The 24,162-nt window shown below is 40.7% G+C and overlaps 1 protein-coding gene across 1 annotated transcript; it reads right to left on the minus strand.

Moving 5' to 3' along the window:
* Positions 1-1,673: 1,673 nt before the first annotated feature.
* Positions 1,674-22,892, minus strand: TRABD (TraB domain containing). The gene is made up of 9 exons (XM_009959250.2): positions 22,869-22,892; positions 20,585-20,663; positions 17,851-18,017; positions 16,773-16,913; positions 11,482-11,592; positions 9,946-10,085; positions 7,549-7,721; positions 4,759-4,870; positions 1,674-1,851 (listed from the first exon to the last, which is right to left on the minus strand). Exons 1-9 carry the CDS (start codon positions 22,890-22,892, stop codon positions 1,674-1,676), a joined length of 1,125 nt encoding a protein of 374 aa, XP_009957552.1.
* Between the last annotated feature and the right edge of the window lie 1,270 nt (positions 22,893-24,162).

Genomic DNA, 24,162 nt, shown 5'->3' on the forward strand with positions numbered 1-24,162 from the left:
GCTCCCAGCAAAGTCAATGCCATCAAGAGAGGAGCGTGAGACCCTTCATTTCACTGAAAAAGCTTGAAAGACACACCACTGCACAGAAGATACACGTACATACTTTCAGCAAACAGACTGTGTGGGATGACTTCCAACACAAGGCCTTGGAAATACACCCTACTAAAAGTGGTTTGTTGGTTTTATTAAACCGACTGAGAACAACAAAGAAACAGAAAACACAGCATCACCTTTTCCTCCTCCTGCCTCACACGCTGGTTCCTATCTTTCATTCCCAAAAGAAATTAATACAGATAAAAACTTCACTTTAAGCAACGAGCAACTGTATACGAGCCTCAGGAGCAAACAGGACTTCCATTCAAATAAGTCAGGTTAAAACTTTGATATGACAATTGCAGTTATTTGCACTGTTGAACTGGGACTAGCTGATTGCAGAGGGCACTTTACAATCATTGACAATCCTGTACAAAGGGTACCAAAAAAATTCCTATGAAATATGAACCTAGGATTAAAAAAAAAAGATCGATGATGGCTGGCTGTCCTGGATAATTAAGAAAGAAAATCACAGCAGTTTGAAGTACCCATAATTCTACCTGTATAAATAGCAGGTAACCCAAATAAAATGCTACAGCTAGTTTGAAAAACTAAATTGATCACTGCTTTTCTATTAAATAGGTTAAAATATTCATCCACTGAGAAATTACATCGATAAATAAAATATTTTCATGTATCAAAAATGAGGGGCAGTTGCTATGAACTCCAGACTTCTTGTCCCGATAATGAAAGGTCCGAGAAACAACAGTAAATTGTACAGTAGTTCTAGTCTCTTAAATTTACAATACTGAATCCAGCAGGATTTGGCTAAATAATACAGTTTAAATAAGCTAATCTAAAGGAACAGTGTCCTGTAAACATCTGACACAAACCACATTGCATTCCGATGGCGTGGCTATACCTTCTTTATGCAGGAGAAAAGACAATTCAACTGGTGGTGGTAACAAGGGATGCAATCTAAAGGCAACGTTCCTGTTCTTCAGTAAGGCTTGTAAAAAATTCGAGCAGTGTACGTATGACAGCCTGTACAATTCTGAAATTTTTGGAAAGCTCTTAAGTTTAAAAAAAGCCTAAACATTTTAAGTATAAAACACACATTGAGAAGATGTCCTTTTAAATCATGTGTAAAAGTGTCTGGCACCAGAAATGACCACTAGGTATTATTATACCTAAGGGAAAAAAGCAAAGAATCACTCCAAACAAGTGTCCCTGAACTTCGGAGCAGATGCAGCCAATTAGGTTACTTTGTGTTGTTCTGTTCCTACGGAAAAGAAGCCATGAACATACTTAAGCTGTCTGTACTACATCATCAGTAATATATATTATATATACAGTATGCATATATATAATATATATATTTGCGTACGTATTTCTTTTACCTCAATCTGGAATCATGTGGTTTCATGCAACAGACTTACCAGGAATCAAACCTATTAATTAGATCATAGCTGGTGTAATTTCAGTATCAAATCTTTTATTATACAGCAATTCAGCATTGCTCAGCATCAATCACCTCTGACTAGAATCCTCATCTCATGCTTCTTTCAGTCCAGTTCACATTTGTTGCCTCTGTCACCCTTTTTCAGCCACCTTCTTCCCATAGTGCCTCCACTCGATGTTCAATGCTGAGGCCGTATTTCTGTCAGCTTCTGAAGATAGCTCTGTGCTGCTGGCATCGAGAGAATAAACTGAACTGTCCTTTGACCTATTCGGTAGCAGCCATATCCCATCAGTCCAAAAACTGTTGCTTTTATGACAAATTTGAAAATCTTACTTGAAGCTGACGGAGGAGGCACACTGAAGCAAAAGACAGAAAACAATGTTAACACCTGCATCGCTGGAAAGAACAGGCATTTTCCAATCAAAACAAGGACCTTTTCTCCCTTTCCCTCTTATAGGGCAGGAACTTTCAGGTAACAGATGTGTCATGAATGACCAAGGTACTCTTTCATGTTCAAGGGCTACATCCAAATTAAGTAACAACAACAAGCAATAATAAACTTTTTGCACTTACGTATGATGCCACCCTTAACAGCCATGGACCCTGACTTGCCCATCACCCTATCAAAATCACTAAGAAAACATCAAGACTTCTTGAAGAATACTAGAAGTTAGTATTGTTCGTCGAACTGTTGATAACATTATTACGCGTACCTCTGTGCGGAGACAAGAGTCGGAAGAAACCCAGGACACAGGCCAAGCCCCAGTGCCCGTACGGCCAACTCCCTGCCGCCGGGGCAACGGAGGAAAACAGAGCCTGCATATGCTGGGTAACGCGTGTCAGGCCCTGGCCAGGTTTGTGCGGCCAGAAGGGGTAAGCCTGGAGCCAGGCTGGCCCCTGCACAGATTTGGGGGTGTTTCAGCACGGTGTACCCCCGGATGCCAGGCAGGCTTACCAGCCTAGCTGCAGCTCCTAGCGCGAGCGTGTGGAGGCCAAGCCCTGGCAGTGCCCTCAGCCTCTGGAGCTCCGCAGAGCACAGCGTGGACACACCAGGCTCCGTGGGAAGCTGCCTCCAATCTGGCACGTACTGCTGGCTTTGAGATCTTCTCAGAGCCACTTGGAAGTCTCTGCACCGGCCACCTGGAACCAGGAGGGCAGAGGACACCAGGCACACCAGGTCTGCCCCTGCCTTCACGCAGTCATTACTGACTTGGTGTACGAAGCAAACGGTTAATGTTACCTTGAAAATAAAGCTGGCTTGGAAGGCCCAGCCACACGCACACGTAGCCCCGCACCTTCACTAACGGGCTCTGCGGTACCTCAGCTGGCCCTGCACCCACAGCGTGCATACGCTGCAACCCCGATAATCCTCTCTCAGGGGACAGAGGGGTCTCTGCGTGTCATTCAAAGAAGCCACAAATTCTCATTTATTTATATCTAGAAAATGTTTCTAATGTATTCAGAAACAATCAGGTACAGTAGTGCAAAAACATTATGGGCACACTCAAACCAGGTTAGGTGCACTGAGATGAGGATACAACCAGACTGAGTACAGATCGATGTGCTCAAACTAGGGCAAAGTTATTACTGGTAACATTTTGCACATTAAAGGAACATACAGGAAGAGCGTTTAAAAAGCACACACATTGAACAAAGGATGGGGTAAAGGCATCCTTTACACCTTCTTACACGCTTCTCTATCTATTCTTTCTCAATTCCAGTCCCTCAGTGCAATTAAAAAAAAATCTGTTCACAACAATCTGAAGCAAATAGTAAGGTCTGCTCAGAGTCAGGTTCAATGCATGAACTTAAAAACTGGAAGTCTGAGAAACATGTATGTATCTACCCAGATGATCTCCAAGATCACTTCACAACTTGTAAAACCTCACTAAATACCTTAAAAGCCTTAAAAACTTTTCACTTTAGAGAGCTGACAACACTAACACGAACCCCCCCATAACTCTGCTCTGCCACTGTTGTGCAACACCATGAGCAGTAAAGAAGTTTCATGAGAAATTAATCTCAAATACAGTAATCTTAAGAATATTTGCTTCATCTTATTTGGAAAGTCAAGTTAATGCAATACTAACATCTTATGAAAGATACTGGTAACCATTCCACTTAGTTATGGCACTGACACGGTAAAGACAGTCAAGTTGAAGAGCCCAAATTTTGATGAAAAAGACCCTCTATGTAAACTTGGAAACAGGTAGTCAGGCTTTCGGCTATTCAGTTCCGCAATGTCAATGACAACCAACATTAACCACACAATTATACGGATTTGGCCAACCTCATTTTACAGGTTATTTACGAGGGTCCAGAGGAATATGGACATCTAGTTTGTGACTCCAGGCAAGGCTTAGCCTTGAAAAAGACATAAATGGCAAGGGCAGGGCTCCTGTACATTGCATGTATTTTAGATGCTTAAACACACCGATTCGGCGGAGCACAGCCTCTTCTGTTTCTCAGAGCCCCTGAAGAGATGGGTGAGGTGCTTACATAAATACAGTAAACACATGTGGCAGGATAACATGCCAATATTTGAAAGGCTCCATTATCCTAAACCACTGCAGACCAGTACTACTACCAGGTATAATTCCCCCATCATTTCTAAAGTCCTGATCTTTGTGGCTTTATAGGATACACACAGTCTGAACATTTTGGTTCTTCAACTCCTTCTTTTACAAAGCATACACATGTATTTTAAGAGGTACTTCGGAGCGAGAGTTCACCAGATACGTGGCTTAAATCAGGCCATATTTAGGTATACACATTAAAATGTTATTACTTATATACATATACACACAGTTAAAAACAGGCTATAAGCAACTGTGATAGTAAGCTGGCCAGAGCCAGCAGTGTCCTGACACAACAAAAGCTTTGAATCCAACAGTTTATATTTACTTAAGCTAGACTAGAAGCCTGGTTTTGTTTTCACCATCTTCTACAGGCCTCATTTAATTTTCATTTTAAAAGCCTTGAATGTGGATCAATGAATTTTCTTTCTAGACAAGGGCATCTTCTCATCTCTACTTCCCTTGATATCCAACTATTTACTTTTTTCCTTCAATATTTTCTTTTCCTTTGATAGAAGCACAATCCACAAGCACTGCACAGCAAGTCAGTGAGCTGACAGGGCAGGGATGACAGTAGTGATGTCTCTTCAAGCTGTGACAACTAACCAAAAGCCCCAAATAAACTAATTATTGCTGGTTTTTAGCAAGAGAAGCTGTTAAGTCAACTCGTAGGAAAGGATGACTTACCTCATTATTTCCTGGATGTTTAAATCAGAGTTCCAGTTCTTTTCAATTCCAGGTACGTGACCCATCCCAACAACACCAACTACAACAGCTGGGATGTATTTCCTTGGTTCAGCTGAGAAAGAGAGACGGAGAGAAAGGAACACATCAGCAAAAGAACTAATTTCAAGCTATAAATAGGTGATGTGAGAGATTACAAAATTCAATTTTCCAAGAGGCAGGGACTCTTACTACTAGGTATTAAAACTCTTTTACATACTAAAAGTAATACTCATCTCACCCACTGCCTCTTATGTTGAAAGCCTGAAAAAAAATCAGCACAGTCTCTGTATTTTCAGGAAACGTTTGTTTCAGTGAACAGGCCTGGCCAGGGCTCCTACTCCAGCCTCAGGCCGAGAGGCCGAGCAGATGCAAGCTAAATTAATTTATTTTTCCCCCATGTGGGTCATGTTTCTATACTGCTTATCAGGAACAGCCCTGGTCTTTGCTCTCTCCTGAACAGAGAGCATTCTCCACCACTTTGGACAGGCGCAGCCGGAACACATCCAAACTGTGACAAGATCTAGGCTAACGAGCAGAATGAACAATCAGAGACCAGTGCTGGAGACCACACCTGCCCCTGTTAAGTTTACTGGTACAGACCTGGTCTCGCCAAGTAACAGCAGAACCCGTACCATTCGCGTGCAGCAGCCTGCCAGTCACCGTTAGCTCACTGCAACACATGCCAGCTCTCATCCTCACTCCCATCTGCCATCCAAATTCCACAACACCCAGTGGAAGCTAAAATGTTGTTCCTGAAAGTTTTGAGACTACCTCTCCCCCAATGAAAAATGGCACCATGCCACAATAAAAATAATTCACAGGAAACTTTCTAAGTAATAGTAATCAGGCTGCTTTCCTACAGGGAAAATTATACATAAATATTATACATAAATATAAAATGTGAGAAAGTTCTACTGTCTTGCTTTAAATATCCACCCTTGATTTTCGCAGGATTAAGTACAAAAAGTTGAAAAGCAGCCGCCCCTGAAATGAAACAAAATTGTACTGAAAACACTAGAACTATTATACACATTTTCAAAATTATTTCTTTGGACTTGCCTTTTCTCAGTCTATTGTAGGGCTGCTCTAAATCAGAGCTGCAGCTACAACAGAGGCAAAGCACAGCACCTCAGCAGAACGGGCTGTCCACAGCACATCACACCCGCTCTGACCTCCACCCGTCTGCTCCTGTCTGCTTCTGGGCAGGATTCAAACATGACACCAGTAATCTTTCAAGCTCTGCCTGAAACTTAGTCCTGGCAGACACTTTCATCCCCCTCTCAGAGTACTTTGTGTGGAGTAAACATAGAATAAAAAACTAAATGTGAAAATCTCATTTGCAAGCTCTCCAGAAGAGTTCACTCAGGTAAACAGCCGAAGGCTAGAACAAATCAGACCTAGTTTAGGAATATATCAGACCAAAAGTATATCTGAGTCCTGCAAGCAGTGTCCAGGAATTTCCCCTTAGTATGTCCCTACAATAGCAAATGATTTGGACAATGGTGATGATGTCCTATTTTTGCTCATTTGAATTGTGGGGTTTCGTATTTTACTATGAATATCAAGTATATAATTTGCCTTTTTTTTTTTCTTTTTGCCTCCCATGAGCACAAACGCGTAGAACAGATTGTATGTACAGAATATAAATGCACAGCTTCTAAACAAAAGTGTCTCTGGCATTGTCTCTTGTTAGCTAAGGGACTGAGATACATGACTATCAGTCAGGTAGTCCCTCGTGTTCTTGTCTTTTATGGTCCCATCTTGTAGTTTAATTCCTTCATAATGCATATAAACCCCCTCCAGTTTCACAGGCATTCACTAAACCAGTGACCCAAAGACTGAGCTTTTAAGAAGGCAGATTTAAAGGAAGGAAAAAAAAGAGCAGGGGAATCGCTAAACAAATCCTCTTGTGGCTCATGACCCAGCCAGGACCAACAATAAAACCAAATTTTCAGCCTACTCTTTGGACCGAGCAATTGAATGCATCTGTGCCTCTTTCAGCCATATCAACCGAGCTAACAGGAAATACCATGTGTTTGAACAAACTTTATGAAGGCATCATAATAATATGTAATATGAAGTAATATTTGGCAAGGGAGGTACAAGAACACAAGTGAAATCCCTCGCGATTTTTTCAGTCACGGGACAGTGCCAGAGGTCTGCACTGAAGTGATTACAAACAGTATCTTAAGACAGCAAATAAGAGGTAACCCATACCTCAGGACGCTTATATATAGGAAGGGCATGCAGATCACATACAGCAGCAAAATACTTCCAAGGGCTGGAGAAATGCAATGATTCTGTATGCTTATACCTTGCTGAAACCTGCGGAGTCACACATTTCAAGCAAGAAACGTGTTCCTGAGCAGCTAGCGATGACAATCAATTCGGTGAGGTAACAAGGCGGAAGCGAGACAGGCAACACAAGTCTAGACTGTCCTGTGCTGTGCTGCAATACCAGATGCCCACCTTTTGAAAAAGCTGTCAGGCTAATTAGTATTTCCCAGTTTTAAACAGCTCAGCGAGAAAGAAACTGTAATTTGGAGTCCACTGCTTTATGAAAATTCTTTACTTCTATAGCTGGTTGCAACAGAAGAGTAATAACCCTTTTTAATTTTTTAAGCACTGTGCTCTTAGGTGACATGTGGCACACATGAACAGAACATCCCAGATTTCCTGAGAAGACCTGAACTTTATACTAGTACACAAAGAACACCTTGCTGGTTATGATATCTGCTTTAAAACAATTACTTTCTGAAGCTTGAGGTAGTTCTATCTGCTTTGCTGCTTGCTTCAGCATGTAGGTCAAGTAAATATCTCGTTCTGAGACAATCGTTCGATGAAGATCAGGAAATTCTCCAATCATTTCTGCCATCATCTGCTCCAGTAAATCCTTCTGTTTGCATTTCTCCACATCATCTTTACTGAAAAAAAAGGTAAGTTTTCTCAGTATCTGTTATGCTTTTAAAGCCCACTACAGACAAACCAGTGAATAAAAACAATTGGGTATGATACACATTATTCATATAAACCTACACTCTATGGTTCTCCTCCCCCAGTTCTCCTCTTCAAAAGCAAAACAACCTCATTAACCTGTAATACTGGATACCTATTGACACCTCTACAGTGAGGGAAAGAAGAGAGGTCACTTGCTTTTAGGCAGTGCAACTGGATTTTCACCCTTTCCAGTCTGCAAGCTGACAACTGAGCAAAAGCACCAGGGCTTTAAAGGAAACAGTTATCACGGTGCCCCACTTTCAGTGTATATTAATAAGCTTAGAAGAGGCAACACAGAGCACTCCCGAGCAAGCAGATCTGATCACTGAACACACAGAGGCTCTATTTAAGGAACAAAAAAAAGGACACCGTAAGGCAGTCTGAGGGGATGGAAAGAGTTCTGCAAGATCCTAGTGTCAATCACAGGTCTTCAGCAGGGAAGTCAAAGTTATAAATCAGTTCCCTGAACAGAATAAGAAATGGGCAGGAAATAAACAAATAAAAACTGCAGGAGTAAATGTAATGAGCTTTTATATTTTTTATAGGTGCTGTAAATCTTCTGTTTGCACCCGCAGCTGCGGTACAGTCATAGTTTGTGGCAGCAGAATCGTCTGGTTTTGCACCACTGTCTACCGAAGACTGATGCCCAACATGCTTTCTTTAGTTTCCAAGATCAAAAGGACACTAGAAATGTCAACAGGGACAACCAAAAGGAGAAATGCATTGCTAGCCTTCAACACATCACAGAAAAACTATCAGACTGACACAGATTTGATGCTGAATTATCATTCCATTTTCTGTAGAATCTCATGTTGATGGCTAGGTGCACAATACCCACCCCCCCAACAACTTCCCAGTTATAAACGCCTTTCCTTTTCAACTCTACCCACATGTTATTTTAAAAAATCAAAGTAGCAGATCAATCAATTGTACGACAATACTGAGATGTTATGGCCAAGCTTCAGGGGAAGCTAGTGTGCATATACTGTAATTATCTTAATATTGCAGTTGAAAACCTAATGTTCTTAGGATGGATAAAAGAATGGGAGAAGTTGCAGAGAAATATATCCTTCAATGACCCCAAAAAGCCTGCAAAAAGTTTCATGCTGGTATTAATTAGTAAGAAAACTTACTTTGCACATGAACTGTAGTTAATGGATTGAAAGACAGTCAAATTCATTTTACAGATGAATGTAACAGCAAGTATTTACAGGAAAGAACAATTAAGTAAATACTAAAGCTGGAAAACAGAAGGTTTGATTGACCAGACTATAATTTAAGCCCTCACCCAGTTTTAAAAGCCTGGAAAAAATGCCACAGATCACTTCATGAGCTGTGCAGAGCTCTGGTCACAGGGTATGAGAGAGGCACACCAAGATTCAGGGACCACATGCACAGGGAACCCATTTCTGGCAAGCCTCTCACCATTGTGAGTCTGGCAGGAGCAGACTGCATTGAGGAGGACAGCTCCCCCAGTTCGAGCAAGTTATCACACACCTACTTGTGGAAAGAGGAAGCCAACTCGGCACAGGGATGTCTCTGAAGCACATGGGAAACCAAACTGAGCAAGAGAATAGCTGTCTGAGAAATATTAGCGTAAGGTAAAAGTTCCTAACAATGACCCTTTATAAAGGCAATAATCATTAAGAGTCCATATGTTGTCCACAGACTTTAAACGTCTTCTCTTGTTCCAAAAATCCGCTCAGGCAGCAGATTTTGCAGCTCTGATCCAGATGTGACTAAGCACAGCAGGCCCAAGCCCTTTGGAAATCTAAAGGGGGTATAAATTAGCATACCGAGACCCTACTCTCTTCCATTTACAGTATCCACACACGGCAGTGGGAAAGATTTTTTCAGCATAAAAAAAGTTTTTTCTTAAGTACACTAGGAATTCTCCAGCACCAAATCTTTCACTTCACTTGGAAATAAAGTAATGAAAGACAATTAAAGAAAGAGCTGTAACAAGATCAGAAAGCCAGCTTTCTTTTCAAAAATATGGATTATTGCAGGGTAGTTTGTATATTTATCCTTCTTGCTAACTTCAGCTTTCACTGCATCAGGCTGGGTACTGAGGACTTCCAGCCTGTACTAAAGTCAAACTGAAGAACTGAACAATTCACCCCGATAAACATATGGGATGCTTATTCATACCTGATTGGGTCAGATAAAAAGCAAAGGCCCCAGGCAAGCTTGACTTTTTGCCAGAAAGAAAGTGCAGCAATTGCTCTCTTAAATGTAACAGGGATGGGTCTGTCTCCAAGGTGGAATTTACAGAAAGGTACTTTACTGGCCTGAAAGAGAAGATACAAACCTTTAGTCAACATTTCATACTGCAGCACAGCACATCCTTATTAAGAGAATGTTTGTTTTATTGTGTTATACAAGGTATCCTAAAAAAAGAGCAAGAAGTGTCATACTTCAACATCAAAAAGTATTTTGGCTTTGCAGTAAATAAAATTTCCAAAAATACTACTTCACAAAGGAATGCATAATCTACAAGACGCAGTAGGTATTACAGTAAAAACATTAAGCTGTAATACCACCCTCTTTAGGCTACTTTTACCTAAGCAGAAAGCTCCTATTACTTAAGGTGAACAGATGGGGCTCAATATCTATCTGGGTCTGAATAAAGTCTAAGGTGAAACAACTGTGGTCACTTTGCTTTTACTTGGAGTTTGTCAGGATCACTAACCTGCCAGTTTGTCATGGTAATATTCAAGGAGCTTACGAAACAAGAACTGATGCCAGATACTACACAACAATGCGAGGTGAGACTTTGCTCTAGCTTAGACTAACAAATTTTAGCACAGTACAGAATTTCTAGAAATGTCTTTCCTATGCATACCTGTTTAATAATTTCAAACAGCCACTTTAGAACAGGACACAGTTACTATGTATTTTTTCTTTCTTTCCCATTTAAAGTAGGAAACACTTAAAATGTTTCACTCTGGTCTGGAATACCCAGGAAAATAAGTCTTGAAACAGTTTTCTTTTTATTAAAGATGAACATACCAAATTATTCCAGATTCTTTAACAGCTATGTTATCTCAGATTTCCTTCTGAGTACGTAATTTACATAAAAATAGCAAGATATGTTCTGCAAGGTGGATGCATACAGTGAAAATAGTGTCTCAGTGTTCCCAGACAACAGAGTAGCTGCCATACACAGGAGAAGTCCAGCTGCTATTTACTCCGCAGTGTCACAGCCGGCAGTAGTACAAAAGGGAATGTTAAAAGACCAGAGAGGACTAACAGACCAGTCAGACATTTCACTTCCCCAAACACAATTTCTAGATGAAGGTGTCAGATCTCATTAATGCTTCAGAGTTGGTTTTCACACCCTGAAACCCCAACACCAACAGTGGGATCAGGATCCATATCCAGGATTCAAAACCAATTATTTAATAGGACCAAAATAAATAAATTATTAATGAAATGAAAAGCAATGCCATCAGGAAAAACCCTTATCATCTGAAGCCTTTTTGGGCTTGCTTCCATGCCACTTAGGGTTACAAACCTCTGTACTTTCGAGCACACTTTGAAGCTGATTCTTACTGCTTCACAGGCTTCAGCACAAGCGTGGCCAGAGTGCTCTTTTCTAGTCACTAACAAATGGTTTTATTTATTTTGACTCTGGGAGCAAAAGGCCAGTAATTCGACCTCAGAGAAACCATTTCAAGTTCGCACCTCTTTGAAAGCCTCCCTGAATTCTCCTCCTGGGGCCATTCCCAGCTGTTCTGTGATGTGAGCAGAAACCTTCAGAAGCAGCATTTGCATCAGTCCAGACATGACTCCATTCTGGCAGAAGAGGGAGAAACACATGTTAAAAAAAAAAAAAAAAAAAAGAAAAAAAGAAAATCAACAAGCTGTGTGGATTTCCCAGAAGAATGCACAGTTCACAGTCATGAAAAAAACATTCATTATCCTAGTGAAAAAGCAGCACCAAAGCTACCTTTTGGAGCCAATTGGCTGATCAATACAGCTCTTATTTCCATTTGTATCAGTTGTGAAGTAGCTTTTCACTTCAGTGTGTGTGTTAACAAAAACATATGGAAGAGTTAAGAAAAAAAAGGAGGGCAGCTAGAGTTACTTCAGTCCATATTTACTCCACCTGCTTGAAGAAAGCATCTGAACAACTGAATGGTAAAACAGCTCATACTGTGCATTTAATTTTTCTTGATCTACCTGGTTACAGAAAAAAAAAAAAAGGACCATGAGTATATTCCATCGAATGTGCAGTGAACGCCATGTTATAGAGATACTGAAAGGGAAATACCTAGTGGTCTAATCATAAACACCTCCACAATCCTGGGAAACACTAGGTTGGGGACTGGCTAGGTTAACAGACACAGAAACAGAGAATCTAGCAGTGTGCAAGAAATTGCTGTGCATGACTTCAGCACCTAAGACCTTAGAAAAGACCCCACAGTCCTAAGTGTGACTCACTCCCACAAGCAGATTGAAGGCCCCTCCTCGCACAGTCTATTACTTTTTGAACAGAGACCGAAAACCAAGACTCTCTTTTTAAAAAAAGAAATCTCCTATAGGTACTTATGCAAAATTTCCCTTCCCTATCCTTTGACAAAAGAATGAAAAAAATCTCAAATCCATTCATAGCTGTTCCTTCTATCCAGCTGTGGCTGTCCTCAACCATTTAATTTTATAACAGACTCAGTAGCTGAGTGCTACCTGTCTCCAGATGTTACCAGTACCTTGGTTACCCATCTCTGCATCAGCCCATACCACTACCAAAAGGGGCATTCCCCCTCCCCTTGCCAAATGTTAATTTCCTGCTATATCACCAGCTTCATGCAACTAAAGATGAGGTTACACAGGATAGCTGGAGTTAAGATAACTGCTTGAAGTTACCAGAGGAAGGTCCTGGTCTCCACTCCTTGCTCCCAGGGCCATGCCCAAACAACCCACCCTGTGCCAGATCTGATGCCTGTGTGACCTCTCCAAAGGCCATAGGCAGTTTCTGCAGCTAAGTGGACTCAAAAGTCACTGAGGACCAGAACTGCCAAAAGAGAGGGGCTATTTTCAGAGCAAATTACCTGCTTTATCATGCTACAACTAGCAAGCATGGCAGAAAGACAGGGTGCTGGGCTCCTGGGGAGAGACAAGGAAGAAAGAGGGCAGTGAGAAAAAGAATTTTCAGCATCCTTGAGATCTAGTTCAAAAGCCTGGGGGATAAGGGTTTCCAAAAGTTCAGAAATAAAAGAAAACTAGGATAGTGCAGCCTGAGGCTATTTGCTGGCTGATCTTCCCTTCAGGATTGATATATTTTAAGTTACATTTTTACACTGTGACAGAAAGATTCATCCTGCTTGCTAACAGAGGGGTGCATCTTTGAAGTGTGTCTGAGTCATTCGTGCTCTTAACCTGCATGAAACTCAGTACCTGCCACATTTGTTCAGCATCAAGGAGATAGAAGGTGACAAGCAGCCACATGGAGCAGCAACCAGCAACAACTGGCCAGATAGAAAGCAGTGGGGGATAAAGAGCAACAACAGGAGCAAAACAGTAAAACAGGTTATTATCAACACCAGATTATTCAATGTCAGACAAAGAAAGGAAAGCTGACTGCAAAAGAACATTAAATCCTGAGTGGCTGGCAGTAATTTCACAGGTTAAATGCAACAGCCATGAACACAGAGCAATGTACAAGTAGAAAGAAACTTAACTGCACAGGCAGAGGGATGCAGAGCTATTAGCACACAGGAGAAAGCAAAATACTGATTTTTATCAGCCAGTGTTCAACAGCAATCAGAAAGCAAGAAGAGTGAGAGGGATTACCAGGAAAGGAACAAAATAGACACATCAATGCGCTGCTGTATAATCTTTAGCGGACTCCTGTCTTAAAACCAAGATACTTGTTTTTAATTTATCTTGTGACACATTACCTGTAATCTGCAAAGAAATACCAAATGTATGAGTAGAGACTGAACGTATCGAATACTTGTGAGGCTTGAGAAAGGATGACTGGGGAATATATACTCTATCAGACACCATGACTAGCATGGAGCCAGTGAAAAGGACAGGAAGAGAGAGGAGTACCCAGGCAAAGTATGACTGCACGTTCTAACGCCTTTCCCCAGGCATCCATTATTGGCAGCTGCCAGAGGGCTTCTGAAGCAGATACATCTTCCACCAGACTCAGCACAGAAACACTTATACTACATATAGGAACTCAGCCTAAGGAGGGGGCTTTGGAGCTACTCTTCTGTACTACTTGTTATACTACTGTATAACTGTTATACTGCAGCTTAACAAGTCACAGATCCAGCACTAACTGTGGGCAGAAACCAAATATTTGTATTTTAGTCCTCTGGATTTCTTTTACAACCCCCAATTCCCATGGATGCAGCCCTGTGCAAACACAGCCTTGCCACCTGGAGCCTGGAACTGGTTTTCCTACCGCTGCAAGTGCACTGGAGGTTAGACTTTAAAGCACAAGTGAAGGTAGCAAGTAACAGCAGCCTGCTCCCGTTCATATGGATGTACCTATGACCTACCAACTCACATTATATCCATTTTATTTAACAGGACAATCCTGTAGGTTATCTAAACACAGAGGGCTGTTTTACACAGTGCAAAATGAGAGCTTTTTCAGCGGCCAGAAGCATTAAAAAAAAACACCAAAAACATTACAATATATTCTGGCACAGGTAACTTCAGATTAAAAGAGTAGGTTAAAACAGTGAGGTCGACCTCAGACTTTACTGCCACCAGCCCACTTTCTTTCTCAAGTCCTCCTCTGTATCAGGACCAGCAATCATACAGCCGCACAGGAACATGATGCAGCTAAAAAGCAAGCCCTGTTCAGACTACATGGGGCCACAGTATGGACAGAGAAGGGCCAGTGGAAACATGAAGCCAGGCAATAAGACAAGACAAAACCTGTCTTACCAGTTTGGTTTAAGCCAACTGTCACTGTGCATCTTCAGACAATCCACATTTGAGCCAGATACCAGCCTGCATTGCGTTGCTTTGCTTAATGGAAAGCAAACAGTAGTTCTCTGCAAACAACTGTAAGGGTTTTGAAATTCCAGGAGGGGCTGGAGGAAGGCTGTTTTAAACCCGCAACAGTTGCCTGATGAGCTGTGAATACCAGCGGCACGTTGCAAGTGTGCAATAGTTTCATATTATCACACTCTTTGGTGTCCAGCTTCAATTAAGAGCAATGAAATGCCATTTTAATCCATAAGGCTTATACAAGTGATTATAAAAAGACACAGTTTTCTTTTCCTAATTTCATCCTCAAGGATGAAAGTTACAAGCAGTTTTGACTTCTGGTGTAACTTCTGTGCCTGAATGCACATTCTAATGAGAGAGGACAACTGAAGCATGATGGAGCATCTTACCAGCTGGCTTGATTTTTACTAGAGAGAACAAAGATACTATAAGACTGTTTTTCCTGGTTTTCCCTATGTAACCCATGCTGCTACTGAATCAAAGGGGGAAGGTTAGGGTTTTCTGGTTTAGACTATAGATAGACAAATATACTATTTAAAAGGCACAATGTTTGTTATTTGCATTATCCCTGGTGACAAAGGACACTAAGACTGAGCTGTAATAATAGGAAGGATCTTTGTATTATTCTCTGGCTTTGGAGCCAACACAGTCTTTGTTTCCTACTGTCTGCACACAAGATCACTTCAAGCCCCAGTAGGAAGTGCTAATTACAAAGCTGCCAACACAAATTTACATCACAGGGGAAAAAGTCCCCTATTTTATTTTCGTTGTCCTTTTCCTCTTAACAGAGCAGCACAGCAAAAACTGTTGCATTTAGCTTTGATAAAAAAAAAAAAAAAAAAAGGCAGCTTCTGTGCCTGTTTACCAGGTCAGAAGACCTCCAGCTATGCTGCTCTGGCTGTTGTGAACATGCATTCTTTCAGCTACACGCATCAGAACAATCCACCTTACTTAAAATAAACAGATGGATGCAATAATTCATGCAATATGAAGCGTTTTGCAATGTTCTTTCCTTTGACAGGACATAAAGAAAACAGGAAAGACACATTATTGCCTAACTGTGAGTCAGAAAGCCTGCGCTAAGACACTAAGGGCACTCATACACTCACCAGCAGACTAGCCCCTAGCCACTGCAAGTGCTTCTGCATGGATGCAGATTACATTCTTATGAGGGGTGCAATCCTGGAAATCCCTCAATTACATCAATAAAATGATTCCAATATATAATTACCACACAACCAGAATAAGAATCTATGACTTTGTTCATTCAACTGGACACTGGAAACTCCTTTTACTATTGACCACATACTGCCATTCTAATCAAATGTCCTGTCATCTTTAAGTCAACTTTGAGCTGTTTCACTATGCTCAGCTTAAAATTACTTAAATACAAACCAACTGAGTGAAACTGAAAAAAATACAGGACAACACTTGTTTTGCGCACACATCCTAGACACCATCAGACTGTGAGAGTAGTTATAATTTGAACAGAATCCCATACTTTTCAGCCCAGATTTTTCAAAAACCTCCCTCAAGGCCTAGTGCCTATCAGAAACTACTCAAAAGGCAAGTGGATGAGAATTAAAAAGAAAGAGCAACACACTAGGAAGGAATACAACTAAACAGATCAGGACAGACAATACCAGAATTAAGCGCTCCTTAAACAGCTGTAATAAAGATGCAGATTGCAGGAATAACAATCATATTTAAATATATTAGCAGAGCACTACAGTTACAGAGTTAGACTTGTGTCCTGCAAACGGAGCAACTGTTAAAGCCAGGAGGATTCCTGCCGAGGTCAACAACTGCCCAAACAATCCCCTTGTGGAACAGAAACCCTCAATACTTCCAATAAATACCAAACCTAACTTTGCTACTGTAATGGTACTCTCTCACCTAGGTGAACAGTATCAGGTTCCCAGCTGGTGTGAACATTCGTTTTGGCTGCAACTTGACAAACTGCTCTTAACATAAACCTTTAATTCTCACTGTGGGAATCATACCTGCTTTATAGCTTGTTGAAGTTTTTCCAGATTTATTTCTTTGGCTTCTTTTAGTAACGTCTTTTCATCCATCTTTAACATAGAAACTCTGTACTGGCATAGTTCCACCACAACGACATCAGGCTGCACTTCTTGTATTGTCTGAAAAAGATTAGTTATTTTACACCAGTTTAGGAAGAATTAAACAGAAATGCAGCCAATATCAATACTTCCATGAGAAAAGGGCATTAATAAAAACACAATCCAGCCATCATTTTCAATTAAAAAAACAGTGAAAGATTAAATAAGACTTCTCCAAATAGCTGTGTTTTGAGAAAAGCATTAAGGAAATAACAACAAAATGCTTTAGTTACTGGATGCTTGGGACAGGAAGATGGAGAACACATTGTGCTGGGGAGGGGAGAAAAACTTGATGTTAAACTTCACATTCACAAAGTTCCTTTGACCGTACTCTTGAGATGATTTGCACGTGAGTTAAAGTAAGCTTCGTAAGAACCAGTGTTGATGATTCCTCCCCCTCTAGCTCCTGGAGACTAAAGCTGCAGACTTTGCATGAGGTACAGCATGAAATAGTTCCTACTTTCATGAGAGCTTTGGACCTATTTGCATCTTAAGAATGGAATCCAGGTGTGAGGCGTCATGCTTTTACAGCTCAGTATTACACAGTCTGGGCACAGAAAAGCTGGAAACCGCAGTTTTCTGTTCTAGGCTTTGTATCTGCTCAGCAACATCCCCATCACAGCGAGTACGCAACAACCACAGCACACACTGTCAGTGTGACGTGATGCTGTATCGTGACAGGCAACGTAAACTTCACTCGTGAGATTTCTACTTTTAACGCTGGCACTGTATCTGCATTTGTTGTTTAAGGACAAATAAAAATACTTGAGATGGGAGAGTAATGGATTGCATCAAAAAATTAAGATAGTATGTCTGCCTCAGTTCATCCCACAGCGCTGTTAGCCCTCCAAAGCTAGCGAGAAAAGACAGAACCAAGTCAGAGAGCTGGACTATATTCTACTTAATAAGCTGACAACATTATAAACATGCTGCTGAAGGGCTCTCACTTAGTATTTACCTTCACTACATCCTTTTTGCTACTGTCACTGAAATGGGCTGTTCCAACCACATATACTTTAGAACCATCTTCAGTGTCAAGCTCAGTCACAGTGCTTGGTAAAGTAGGCTTTTTCTGCCTCTTCTTCATCTTCATCTCCAGGAGAATTTTAAATGCATCTGCATCAGCTATAAATGTAAAGAAAATAGAAAAGAAAAGCACACCTGACTATAAAGTGCAGGTAAGTAAAACAGAAAATAAAAATGTCACCACTAAACAGCAGAGCAGAGCTAAAAGGCCATTGATTTACCACTGTAATCTTACATTCAATTCTGAGGCTACATCATTGAGAGTGCCACCACTGGAGAGGCTGACTCCAAGCATGGGTCTCAGTCCAGGTTTCCTACCCTGTGGACACTGGGACAGGTTGTCCACGCAGTTCAGTAAGGGAAAGAGAGAAGCTGTGTGGCAGGTGATGTGGATAGAGAAGCAAAGAATACTTAGAAAAGGTATACACTAAATAGAAAAAAAAAAAAGGCAGCATTTTTAGAATTCTAGAATAAAAGTGTTCTCTTTTGGGATTTTATCTGTATAAACGGTAGCAATACATGTACACTGGTGTGAGTATGCTGCTAAAGTTAACTGCACGTACTGGCACATATAGGATACCTACAGCACCAAGCTTAGCCTTTTCTGTGATTGACACCCCAGGGATCAGTATACAGTTGAAAATTAAATCTTAAGAGGTATTCAGGTCAGTAAACCAATCATTCTTCCCTAGTTCCAACAACAAACTATTTAAGACCAAAATAGTACAACCTGAGTTTAGCCCATCTACGTCAAGCTTGCCACGGAAAATAGGAAGAGCTACCAGTTCCATCACAGTTGCTTGTTAAGTGCCAGAAAGCCTCATTAACTGAGATAGAGAAGCTTCAGCTTTACATCAACGGGAAATATATTAACTATGAACGAGTCATCTTTAAGCTGTAATGCATCTTAGGAAAAAAAAGGCATCAAGTGGGAAAGCAGAGTTTTGTTTCCAACCAACTCTCTTTGTCTGGCAAGCTGCTGCACAAGTTAGCAAAGGTCTCAAGTAGTCCAGAAGCCTGGAATAGGTCATAATCCCAGGGAAAAAAAAAAAAGGTTAGTGAACAGTTTGCAGGCAGGATGTCAAAGATGCAGAAGATGCAGATAAATTACAGCCTCCTACCACACATTCGTTTCATGAATCTGGTTTAACTGTGTGGCACTGGCCCCAGATCTGTCCCACAAATACTTATCTCACAAGATTTTATGTCAAAAAAAAACAAAACAAAACAAAAGCCACCCTCCAACATCCTTCTTAGCAGCCCCTACTTCATGGTCAACGAACATGGTGCGTTGCACTCAGCACAGTCTGCTCTAAGACCATGTTGCTGACAAAACATGCTGCTAAGGAGGCGGTGAGGAAAACACGACTGTAAAAGGAAGGAGAAGAGGTAGGGCTGCTGCATCTGTAGCACTCTCAGTCACATAGTAGGTCAACCAAGATCTACCTAAGCAAATATCCTGCCTCCACAATAGTCAAAAGTGGATATCTAAGGAAGAATATAGAAATGGGGAAATGTGCATGATCTGTCCCCCAAATACTCTCCCAGTCTAAAGCCATTTATGGTTCAGACTCCCCCAGTTGAAAGTGGTTTCTTATGTATGCCGTAACCATTAAAGGATTTAATTTTTATTAATTTTTCAAGCCTTCACCTCATACATATATTCAGAACTGGACTGAATAATGTTTCACGTGAAGAAATACTGCTGTAGCAGTACGGTACCAGATGTTATCATTTAAGGACATAAGCAAGGAAAACACACTCAGGAGCAGCTATAGTTTTTATTAAACTAACTTCTGTATCTGGAGAAAAAAGCAACAGGAAAAATTAATCTGCTTCTTTAGGTTTGAATGCTTTTCCCATTGCTTTAATCAAGGCTCTCAAGTTTGTTATTTCTGAAAGCTGTAATCCCTAGGGATTAATCAGCAACTTCTGCATTATAGTAATGTTGCTGTTACCCTCTAATTTGCCCTAAGGTGGTTCAGAGCCTATTATTTGCCAGAAAGCACAACCTGAATGTTCCCATTGTTCAAAATGAGTACTGTATACATTAACATCACAACAATCTATCAATAAACACAAAGCAAATCCTAAGAAGCCTTTGTTTTCTCCTCCTGAGAATGAAATGTCTTGTCATTATCTGATCCTTACCACTAAAAGGTAAGGACTGATACTCCTCCTGGGCTTCACAAGACAGTTTTGGCTGGCATACTTCTATTCCCACATCCTGCAGGCTTGCCCTCCATATCAAAACATCATCATGCTAGCAAGGGCAAAATATTCCACTTGGGACAACCGATTCAACATCGTAACAGCAGATACCAGAATGCAGAAGCAAACACATACTTATGTATATCTGGCTTACAGAGCAACGACCAAGCTTAAAACAATAGCTGAGCATACCTATTAGATCAAAACTCATTTACTTTCTTTTGAAGGCATAGGAACAGTAGACTGCCAATCGATATGTCATTGCTCTTTCCAAATTTGGTTTACGCTACTGGGCCTTTCTACAAATCAGGAACAGATTAAGTCAGATATGACCTCATTTGCATGTCCCTTTTGTGCTAACAGCCACATCCTTATTAGGTAAGAAAAAGGCATGGACGTCTAGCTTAATGTACTTCCAACGTGATACACCCTCCCCAGTCAAACCAGAAACATACAGAAATTCTGCGATACACTTGACGTTTCCTTTGGGCCATCTTCTGGTGCATCAGAGGAGGACATTGGATCTGCAGCAGCCTGTATGAAACAAATTCAAAAGGAGGCTGGGAATTATAACGAAATGTTTTAATACATCTTTCCCCTTGTGAGTTTGCTCGATTTGAACCTACATGTCACATTCAAGCAAGTAAATAATTTAACCAGTGTCAACAGTTCAAAACATCTGTGGTTTTACAACTGTTTTTCTCCTAGCTGGATAAGTATGAGAAAGAATGTATTAAAAATTAACTATTTTATGCCTATTTTTAAAGATAACATTTAAACCTGACATGGAGTTAAAAAAAAAAATCCTTCCAGAACAAAAAGAACAAATTTGTCTCTAACACTGCTACAGCGCTTTCTGTGCTGAAAACTGCAATGTGAACTGATTATTATAATACCATCGCCATTTATAAGATGGCACATTTGACTCAACTACCAGTCAGCATTAGTCTGGCAGGAGTCTGACAAAGTTAATCAGCACTCACAAGAACACACACATCCATTCTAGAAAAGTCTGCTCAAGTATTTTATTCTGTTGGAATAAGCGTAAGGTAATTACACAACATGCACACACAATCTTATAAAGTTTATGTGTATGTTGACTTTATATACATCAGAAATCAAAGTCAAAAAGATGAAAGCATCTGCGTAGTTTTGTTCTCTAAAGGATCAGAAGGTATTTGAAATGACTCACAAAGACTGACTTTTAAATACTTCCACTGGAACTACATAAGGCAGGTCTTTGTAGTTCTAGTGGCTAACAAACCTTTCTTATTTTTAACTAACAGGCAAATTTTAAAACCTGTGCATAGAATTCAAACAACTCTAGTCATTTGGCCTACGTCACCCAAGCTGGAGAGGCAGTTAGTGCAGAAAAGACTTAAGAAACAGGGAAAGCTCCACTATAAACTATCTTTAGGCAACCACATTAATTCAAAGATGAATCAGCATGATTATTGGGAGAATTAGGAATTCTTGAACAAGTCAAAAAGTTCAAAGAGACAGCATGTGAACCCATCGTCATTCAAGTACCTTCCAAATGAAAGGCAGTATTAATGAGTCAGCAAGCAGGCAGCCAAGTTTTCCTTAAAGATGTCAGCTTTCTAGCTAGAATGACTGGTTTATTTACTCTGTACCTAACCTGGTAAGACATAAAACAGAACTGTACAAAGCACATCCAATTGCTAAAAGCTTTGAACAAGAATAATTTCTTCTTGCATTCCATTATGCCAAACGGAATTTTCCAGATAATAAATCCTGGGTGTCTTACCTTGGCCCCACTGAAGGTACGTCAAAATTTATCACACATTTCATGGAGTAAGACCAAAAAGTACAGCAGCTTTACAGTGCAAGTTTAAAACGCTCACAGCAACATATCATCCTTTCGCTACAAAGCAAAAGTCTGTTCATTGACAACTGCAAGCTGCAATTACACTGCAAATTGCAATTACATTCACAAATTTAATTTAACACCAGCTCAGCTTTTGATGACAACATATGGCTTGACTCTAGTGCTTGCATACGTAACTCTAGTCACAAAAATATTTTGGAAAAATGTATCCATCTGTAACATATGGAATTAATCCTGTCACTTATGCTGGCTTTGTCATCATAACAACATTATAACATTGCAGTGGGAAAAGCACTACGCACCACATTAAGAGCCTGCCATTCAATTTTTAATTTTTTTTTTTAATTAACTGACAGGACACAGGAACCGGCATTCTTATATTCTCATAAAGAAAAAAAATTTCCTGAGCTTCACCTATTACACCAGAAAAAGGTTTTGAGATATACGGATACGAAAGGAGAAGAAAAGGAACAGAAAGGGTAGGAAAAAGCACCTCAGTTTAATTTGGCAAGGTACTTAACCTACATACAGTGAGATCATTTGTATACAATTGTTGTAATTTACTCACAAAACATTTTTTCCTCCTAAAGGTTGAAGCTCATAGGTTACACTATTTTCTGCAATCCTTCACTTGTGAGTAAATTAATACAAAAGATCCTTTTTTAGCTTTTGCAATTGGAGGGAAAAGGACCTGAAAAGAAGATCCTAAATGTGGCAGAACAGTAGCACTCAGTCCCCCACACCCCTGTTCTAAAAGGGGTCTCACACTGGTAGTCTCAGCCCTCTGACTTTGCAGACCTTCCCTGAGGATGACTGGAAGAACCTGACTGATCCCATCTTGACCATCCCTGCAATTCTACTGAGAAATAAACTTCAGCTCCAAGCCCTACCTCAGGCTGTTGCTCCTCTTGCATCCCTGCAGCGTAGGCTTATTTTCACCAACCACACAAGAACTGCAAGAAGTAAAAGGAATGGAAGAGAATTAAAAATTAATGGCATAACCCAGAATATCTGTTTAAGAACTGTAAGGGGGGGGGAGGGGGGCGCACCGGGAAGCAGAGGCATCTTTACAATCTCTAATAAAAGATGAAGTAATAAAAGCAGCAAACTGAAGATGTACAAATGCCACCCTTCCAACTCTACTGCTGTTAAAACAACACAACAAAACACCCCCCCCCCCCCCCCCCAATAGGGTAAAACTACCCCGTTTCAATCTGGTTCTGGAGTTGGCTCTAAAACCAGAGTATAGTCCTGTTCTTACACACACTGTGAATATCTTGATAAACAAGAGTGGATTTCATAGAAACTCAGAATTTGCCTCTTTTTTTTGTTGTCTTAGATTATGCAAAAATGCCTTTGTCTTCCAGATCACTCGTAAGTAATTGAAGATACAGGATGGTTGGCAAGAAGGTTTCAGCAACAGCAAAATCTTGCTCAACTAGATCAGTAGTTCTGTCTTGTCCAAGCAAACTACGTCAAAACAGTTTTTAGGCAAATTTTAGGAATCATCTATATTTCTAGAAAGTCACCACTACAAGAAATAGCAGAGCAGTCTCAGCCTTAATACTCAAGTAGAGCACCACGCACATTGTTATCTGATCTGCATCACATTATCACGTACGTATTTACAAATATGCCAGGTTCAGAACATCAGTAAGATCACGCCTGTGTGAAAAACCCTGGGAACTGGGTTTTCAAACTCTTAGTGAATAGCTTCCATGTCTTAGTTTTAAGGTTCTGTCTTCCACCCGTATTGTTCAAGTCCAAAAGTTCTCCCTGAAGCTGGCAGAGTGGTATGATTTGACTTTGACAGTATGCTAAGGAAGCTGCACAAGACACTGAACACAGGACTAGTGCTCACTCTGCTTATTCTCACTGCTGTGCCACTAAAAATGAAGCACTCGAAGAAAGTGCTGCTGCTTCACTACAACATTTTGGGTTACCTCCCTCTGACCTGTTTCATAGTACACGTGAACAGTGGGTTTTTATTAGGCTGGAGAGCAGTCCTGATCAATCTATTCGTACAACACATTTGCAGCCCTGCTCCGAGGAGTGGAGGGACAAGTTAGGCTCCTGCCCTATGCCCAGGTGAGGCTGGAGGAAAGCCGGCTGGTGCCTGGGCGACGGCATATTCCAGCACACAAACATGATGGCAAAAGCCCCCCTTTCCCTTCCCCAAATGCA

Source organism: Leptosomus discolor, chromosome 1, assembly GCF_034619465.1.
Source record: "Leptosomus discolor isolate bLepDis1 chromosome 1, bLepDis1.hap2, whole genome shotgun sequence".
Lineage (NCBI taxonomy): Eukaryota > Metazoa > Chordata > Aves > Leptosomiformes > Leptosomidae > Leptosomus > Leptosomus discolor.

What these genes read in the sequence shown, in the direction of transcription:
- TRABD (XM_009959250.2), bottom strand. Translation starts at nt 22,892, where the DNA reads ATGCAAGAGGAGCAACAGCCTGAG. An exon ending in AAGTGTATCGCAGAATTTCT is followed by an intron (nt 18,018 to 20,584) that starts GTATGTTTCTGG and finishes TTACATTTATAG; the next exon opens with CTGATGCAGATGCATTTAAA. An exon ending in GCAAAAAGGATGTAGTGAAG is followed by an intron (nt 16,914 to 17,850) that starts GTAAATACTAAG and finishes AATCTTTTTCAG; the next exon opens with ACAATACAAGAAGTGCAGCC.